The sequence below is a fragment of the Macrobrachium nipponense genome, chromosome 2 (genome assembly GCF_015104395.2).
Source record: "Macrobrachium nipponense isolate FS-2020 chromosome 2, ASM1510439v2, whole genome shotgun sequence".
Taxonomy (NCBI): domain Eukaryota; kingdom Metazoa; phylum Arthropoda; class Malacostraca; order Decapoda; family Palaemonidae; genus Macrobrachium; species Macrobrachium nipponense.
In genome coordinates this window covers 12,472,881-12,480,997 of record NC_087201.1, presented here as the reverse complement: position 1 = coordinate 12,480,997, position 8,117 = coordinate 12,472,881, and the positions used below count along the sequence as shown (strand labels likewise).

General features: G+C 34.9%; 1 protein-coding gene across 1 annotated transcript; it reads left to right on the top strand.

The window, feature by feature from the left end:
* The first annotated feature begins 2,759 nt into the window (after positions 1–2,759).
* LOC135220471 (uncharacterized) lies at positions 2,760–3,695 on the top strand. The gene is made up of 2 exons (XM_064257600.1): positions 2,760–3,110; positions 3,351–3,695. Exons 1-2 carry the CDS (start codon positions 2,760–2,762, stop codon positions 3,693–3,695), a joined length of 696 nt encoding a protein of 231 aa, XP_064113670.1.
* The last annotated feature ends 4,422 nt before the right edge of the window (positions 3,696–8,117 follow it).

Sequence of the window (8,117 nt, the reverse complement as noted above, 5' to 3'; positions counted from 1 at the left end):
GGAAGGCGATTAGCAGCCAGGTACGATTCGGCTGTAGCAGTTAAGAGAGCGATGATGATCCAAGTGGCGAATTACCACAACCTCTTGTTAAGGCTCTTCATGATTTCGTTATATTAGCCTCGTTTGTGAGAATGGATAATGAGATGACGGAGAGAAAGATAGAAAAATCTGCATTTCAGGTTATCTCCAAATAACTAAAAGGGCAAACATTCTTTATTCACTTCTAACGTGTGCCCTCTCTCTGTTGTCAATTTTACTCAGATGACAAAAACCCTTATTGTTTCTCTTTCTTCTGTTCATGTACGGGTAGATAACTTTACTTTATTCATCACATACAGCATAAATAACCCATACATACACTTTATTTTTTTAGGTACTCATAAACGTGCATAGATAAGCATTACATGCACAATTGGCATATAATTAAGCATATATATATATATATAATACATATAATAATATTTTAGATATAATAATATTATATATATTAGATAAATATTTAATATATATATGATATATCTATATATATATATATATATATATATATCATATATATATATATATATATATATATATATATACATAGTATATATATATATATATATATATATATATATATATATATATATATATATATATATATATATATATATATATATATATATATATGTATATATATATATATATATATATTATTATATATATGATATATATATATATATATATATATATATATATATATATATATATATATATATATCTACATATATATATATATCAGTGTCATACGATGCCGTAAAACAAAAAAAGTAAAGAAACTAGAGAACTAGAGAAAAATAAACTATTACGGTGGCAGTTACGGCTCGCGGGTGTTATTTCAAATTTACATATTTGTCACTGGAAACTTATGACGGATATCAAATGCTCAGCTCTGCGTGAAAATTATGCCTTCCAAATTAATGTCCTCAACATGTGCATATATATATATATGTATATGTATATACATATACATATACATATATTGCATAGATCAAATGATAACATACACACGTATGTGTACTTCTTGTGTGTATGTTAACTATATTTCTCGTCTATGAAAAAGAAGTGTAAATTTTGAATGCAAGAAAAAAAAACTTGAATAAAGCTAAGCGATCTTTATAAGGGTTCTAATTACATCCCTTATTTTAACAGCTGACGTCATACTTTGATCTAGGGAAAGTCACAAAACGATTGATAAGAATGAACGAAAACGGCAATTCTCTTCTGATGTGAGTTACAAAAAAAAAAAAAAAAAAAAAAAAAACTGATTTAAACAATGCTAATCGTTATCCTTTATCTGTCTATGAATCTTGTATGGAAGTGGAAGCCTTTCAAAACTAACATCATGGTCTCAGTAAAAAGGCTGGAATTGCAATGTTGTCTTTTTCTTTGTCTGTCTGTTAAAAGAATTTTACCGATATCAACTATTGAATGAATGTTCACACCTTTGCTTAGTAATGGTGCCCTTGCCTACTGGGTCAATATCAATATCCTTCGCTGGAACATTAACTACATGGCCAAACATCTAATTCAAACATATAATTCAAATGTTGGATAATAAGTTCATGGCCAAACATCTAATTCAAACATCTAATTTAAATGCTGGATCAATAACTTCATGGCCGAACATCTAATTCAAATATCGGATTCAAGTGCTGGATAGTAACTTCATGGCCAAACATCTAGTTCAAACTTCTGACTCAAATGCTGGATCAATAACTAAATGGCCAAACATCTCATTCAAACATCTAATTCAAATGCTTGGCCAAATAACTGCATGGTCAAACATCTAATTCAAACAGCTAATTCAAACTAGATTAATAACTGCATGGCCTAACATCTAATGCAAATGCTGGCAGGAAACATCGGCGATGCAGAATTCCCAGAATCCTGGTGTTTGCTTTTTACCGGCAATGGATTCTTTTTTTTCATTAATTCCGGTTCGTTTGAGAGAGAGAAAGAGATAGAGAGAGAGAGGGGGTGGGAAGGGGGGGGAAGCATAGTTTTACTTGTAATGCAAAATTGAATTCTTAATTTAGCTAAAATCTGAGGTCCAAACAGTTTTTCTATAATGTGGATGCTTAAGAAGTTGCCTAATCGCCACGTCTCTCTCTCGTGCAGATTATGCACGTCGCAGTACAAGGACGTGCAGAGGGGGGTTCCTAGGGGTGTCCAAGTACCTGCCCCTTTTGCTACTGTATTAAAAGTGCCCTTTTGAGAGGGATGTATTATAGGCCCGCCGCCTATGCCGTCTATCTGTGTCAATAATAATAATAATAATAATAATAATAATAATAATAATAATAATAATAATAATAATAATAATAATAATAAACAGGAGCTTGTAGAAATGGGTATTATATCTTGGCAACACTGTCTGGTAACACTGGGGCCAAGGCAAGCTCAGCTGAGCTAGACTGACAATAGGCCAGGTAAGATTTCCTAGTTATTTTAACTGGTATTGCCTCTGCATTAAGGCTTTGACTCCTTTTTTAGCTATAAAAAGTGTAATAACAAAAAGAGGGAGAGAGACAGTGGACCAAGTGAGTCGAGTAAAGATCTGTTCGATCCTCATAGATGAAACAACTGATGTATCACATACAGAACAGGTCTCTTTTGTTGTGAGATATGTACATGACTTCAAAATAAAAGAACATTTCATACAAGTATTCAATGTGCAATCAACAACTGGTGAAGCACTGGAGAAAGAAGTGATCTCTATGCTTAATACAAATAACCTGAACATAGATGATATGCGTGGACAAGGATATGATGGGGCAGCAAATATAAGTGGAATATACAATGGATTACAGTCCAGACTCCAAAGACAGAACCCAAGGCGCTCTATGTTCACTGCCATGCCACACAACCAAAATCTAGTATTAGTCGAAAGTGCAAAATCAAGTACTCAGTTTGTAACTTTTTTCAGTTTGGTGGAGAAACTGTATGCTTTTATTGCTAACTCATCAAAACGGCATGCTGCTTTCATGGAGATCCAGAAAGCAATGTATCCAGAAGACCGCCCACTTGAACTTAAGAAGCTATCAGAACACAAGATGGGCTTGCAGAGAGTCAGCTCTTAGAACCATGAGGAAGGTCATCCCAGCTCTGAACGCAATTTTTTAAGAATTTTTGAGATAGTACAAAAACATCCTCCTGATGCCATCAGCAGGGGATGCCTCAATATTGCTGCAAAGTATTAACTTTGAATTTCTTGTTTGTCTTGAGATAGCCACCCCAGTTTTTCAAGAAACTGCCTATGCCTCTAATGCCCTATAACAGAAAGACTTTGATTTGGCTACCTCCTACAGAATTGTGGATGGAGTGCTACAAAGTTTGAGAGAATTAGAAATGATGAGAAGTTTCTGGAGATTATTACAAATGTTAAAGAGAGAGCTGAATCCATGGCCATCAACCTCCCCTCTGGGATTCCTGGACAAGGTAGAAGAAGAAAAATGCCGGAAAGATACAAGTATAGTGCTACATCTGCTACTGAGGACCAGGAATATCAGTCCTTGGATGAGTACTACCGTGTGAGAGTATTTTATGTGTTTTTAGATACAATATTACAAGAGCTACAAAGAAAGAATTTAAAGGTGGAGACAACACAACATGGGTATCCTAAATGCCTTTCATTGTATGACAGTCCAAGATAACAGGAAAGAACCTGTGAATGAAGAGGCATTCAAGTCATTGCAAAAAATTATGCCAGGTTTTATGAGTTAGAAGAAGTAGACAAGCTCCGGTTGGAATTAAAGATCTTCTATTCCTCATTTCCTTGCCTGCCACAGGACACTGCAGCTACAATGCTCAACCTATGAAAGAAACAATGTCCAGGAGATATTGCCACTTATGCTTGAACTCTTAACAATTTATGCCACTCTGCCCGTCACAACTGCAAACAGTGGAAAGGACCTTCTCCAAACTCAAGCTGGTGAAGACAAAGCTACGCAGCCTGTCCAGTGAGGAGAGGTTATCTGATCTTTTGTTGCTAGCAGTTGAAAAGGAAAAATATCACAATCAACAACAGTGAAGTTATCAGCATATTCAAAGAAATGGCACACAGAAGGGTTTTTTCTTATAAATATAACAAAATGATAATGTCTGATTATTAGCCAAGTGTATGATCATACTGATTGATTTTTTCTTGCAGTCATTTATGTAAAAGTAATTATATAAAATTTTTGTTTTCTTTTGTTAAATTTCCTAGTTCTACTGGTAGTCAGTACTGTAGATTTTTTATGTTCATATAAAACATTAGCCCACTGGTAACTATGATATCAGTCATGTTTATCTCTTTCATGAATTATTAATGGCTAGATTAAATAAATTTGAAGAATATTGAGCGGTATATATTTTAGCTCATTCATTTCTATATTTTTGCCCGCCCTTTTTTTCACTTGAGCATCTGCCCGGAAAAAGTTCTCTGCACGTCCCTGTGCGCAGTAAAAGGCTCTACACCTACTTGAATTATAAAATTATGCAACATTTGCATTATGATACGCAGGTAGCCTGGGGTAAACAAAAATAATTAGAATTGTTTTCGAGGGTTATAAAAATTTAACTTAGCACATATTCAGACAATCAACGTCTCAGCCTATTATTTTTTGACAGATACATTTCGATTGTTTGTTATACAAATGATCTTATAGGCAGTGTCATTAGTCTCACATATTTGAGATTAAACATCTGAGCAAGTCAGTGTTTTCTAACATTATCTATATTTTTGTTTATGCATTTTGATATTCGCATAAGGACTTGCCGGATTTTGCGGAAATATGAGTCCAGTGAGGGGGTTTTCTAGGTAGGAAGACATTTATTTGAAATAAACAGATTTAATTCACTTCAATAAAGGTTCCTCCACTTGGAATGTATAAAAATGATCAGTCGATTTGCCACCAACTTTGTACCTTCGCTTCTGTGCCATAAACTACACGCCAGCGACTTTATTGAGAAATATAATACTTTAAAAATTCCATTACATAGTATGAAAGTTCTTGGTCAGAGCGCGAAACCATTATTTCAAACAAAGTTTTTTTTGTCAAAAACGAGGTCCCCGAAATTCCTTCGTGATTAATTGACTTTTTAGGTAAGTCAATTAAGTTAATTGAGCTCTATGGAATTAAGAAGTGACTCCCTTTCAATGGGAAATTTTCACAGTGGAATATTCGTTTACAGCCTGAGTAGCCCACCACTCCCCTCCCCCTTCCATCCCCTGGAACCACTAGCCCCCTCCCCCCCATTGGAACCGACCCGTATAAGGAAGAGTTTGGAAGCCAAATTCTGACTCTTACGAATTCCAAAGACGTAATTTGGGCATCGATATTTTCCATGACCTTTTCACGCTGTGGGATGGTAGCTGGGAGATTTGACCTCTGTTGTATCATATTCCGTCCGCTAGTTCGTAGTACAATATTCAAAACCTGGACGGAAAGAAGTGGAAGACGAGACATTGTGTATCATTAGCAATAAGTGAAAAATCAACATTAAGTTTCACTGTATAGGAAACCATCATTCCTCACCTATCATGACATAACAGCAAATACTGGGGTAGATTGCAATCTTTTTCTTGGAAGACGAAGAGTCTGTTCTCGAGCTTACTTCGACAAGGAATTCGACATCGTCTTAAAAAAAAAAAAAAAAAAAAAAAAGCGAGCTTACACTACCCTATGTCTTTTAGATTTTATGATATGCCAATAAGATATATTTTCCAGGTCACATGAATAGCAAACAAAAATAGGATGTACAAGCGACGTAGAACTCTGATGAATATAGGGGACTAAAAATGTAAATTAAGAAAACAGTGGACATGAAAATCCATCGTCTTTTGATTATGCAATCGAGTTTTCTGTACAGCCTATGATGCTATATGAAACTCTCAGCCACGGCGCAGGATAATCTCAGCCAGCGTCCCTCGAAACTATCAGCCCCGGCGGCGCGGTGGTGGCCTGTGTGCATATGGCACTTAGAGCGGTGCCTATATGCACGATCCTAAGTGTCATATGCACGATCATGGCTAACAATAACCTTAAATAGAATAAAATAAAAAAAAACTACGGAATTTGGAGGTTACAATTTGGTATGTTTGATGATTGGACAGTGAATAATCAATTTACCAATTTGCAGCCCTCTAGCCTCAGTGGATGTTTAGGATCTGAGGACGGAACCCAAAAAGCGCGGAAGGACAAACAAATAGCCACCTCAAAGCTTTCTTTTGCAGAAAACTAAAAATGAAATTGCGTTTACGAAGCACCATGTGGAGAAATTTAAAAATCTCATGTTAAACAAACTTAAATAGCACGACACAAAGATCTGTAAACGTAACTATAGCCAAAATATCTGGGCGTTTTCGATCACTTCCGAGATTTAGGGCATTCATTAACTAAATTATAAAAGAAGCCATCCTACCTATTTAAAAGTGCCTGCCTATTGAAAATAAAGGAAGGAAAGAAGGAATGAATATAGAATTTAAGCCAAAGGCAAAGGGCTGGGATTTATGAGGTCATTCAGCACTGAAAGGGGAAATTGGTAGTAGGAAGGTTGAAAGGGGTAACAGGAGGAAAACCTCAAAGCAGTTGCACTTTGAATCAATTGTCAGAAGAGGGTGAAAGTCAGATGGAAGAAAGAGACTATGAACGGAGGTACAAGATAGGGGATTGCGGAGGACAAAGGATTCTGCAAGAGAATAACATATATATATATATATATACTATATATATATAATGATATATATATATATATTTTATATATATATATATATATATATATAGTTTTTTGAAAAGACTCTACTATCTCCCACAGAGTGAAGGCCACGTATATTCGCCGAAATTTAAAGTTTTAGTTTAAGGGTTTATTATTCAAAATATATTTGTTGTTTTATGACCCAGTTTAGGAAACTTATTAAACTTAGATTACAGACACCGAAATACAAATACGATGTACAAAGTCTCGCACAAAACTATACAAATATAGTAAAAGCCTCTAATGCCTCTTATACGACTAGGAGTTAAAATAAGAATACTTATCTTTGCTTAATTTCTATTAAATGCAATGTTTTAGAATATAACGTACGGTGCAACTGCAATGTAATGCAGACTAGCTAAATTTTACAATGACTTCAACTAAATACTTTAGGCCAGTCCTTTTGTGATGTCAAGCTCATCTTTATAAAACCAAAATATAAATAAAAAACAAGATGAAGGAGACAACGGTTTGACTCTTTGGCTTTATATCAGACCACGAAATGTAGGAAATTACGAGACAAAAAGCATCCATGAAGGTATTATTCGAAAGGGAGGAGTTTCACAAGACTCATATTTCATCCCAGTTGTAGTAAATACGAGTCAGTTTTCGCTTACACACTACTTTGCGTTGTTGTTGTTCTTGCTGTTGTTGTTCTTGTTGAGGTGGTAGGAGAGGTCTGAAAAAGGTGTCTCACGTCGAGTTAAAGATATCGGAATTCTAGCATAGGATATTTATTATTCATTTATTAGAATGAAGCTGTAAAAAAAATAACTTTCATGTTAAACAGTGCATAACAATTATTTCTAATGAAATATGAGGTATTTATTTTCAATTTTAGTTGATAAAACAATGCTCTATTTAACCGTAGATTCCAGCGCGTTTTAATTTACGTCAGAAGTTGGGGACATAATGTTTACAACTTATGCGTGAGGGGAAAATCTTGCACGTATCCCAAGTAAGCTGGAGATCGGATTCCGCCTTGTTTCCGCTTACAAAACGCGCCAGATATTACAGTTTACAGAAGGTAACCGATCGATTACCGAGTAGCGATACTTAACATTCCCTTTAGGCAGCTACATATTATATCTTCAAAATCATCTGGGAATGTTATATCTTATGACAGGTATTTCTTAAAGTAACGGATAATGTTTTTATTCGCTTATGTTCACCGTCGTCTCCTTAACCCGTACTAAACTGAAGCATTTATTTTACTTTATACTTTTACCATTTCAAGGCACTTTTCGCGGTAACTGGAAGGGAAGGAGCGTCCAGTGATTGGTTCTTAATTAAGGTGAAACAGGAATATTTTCTCACTCTTTATCTAATAGAATAAA

Bases quoted from the DNA above. Each gene is read 5' to 3' on its own strand.
- LOC135220471 (XM_064257600.1), top strand. From the start codon at position 2,760: ATGCTTAATACAAATAACCTGAACATAGATGATATGCGTGGACAAGGA. The intron at 3,111-3,350 runs GTCAGCTCTTAG...TACCTCCTACAG, and splicing joins ACAAGATGGGCTTGCAGAGA to AATTGTGGATGGAGTGCTAC.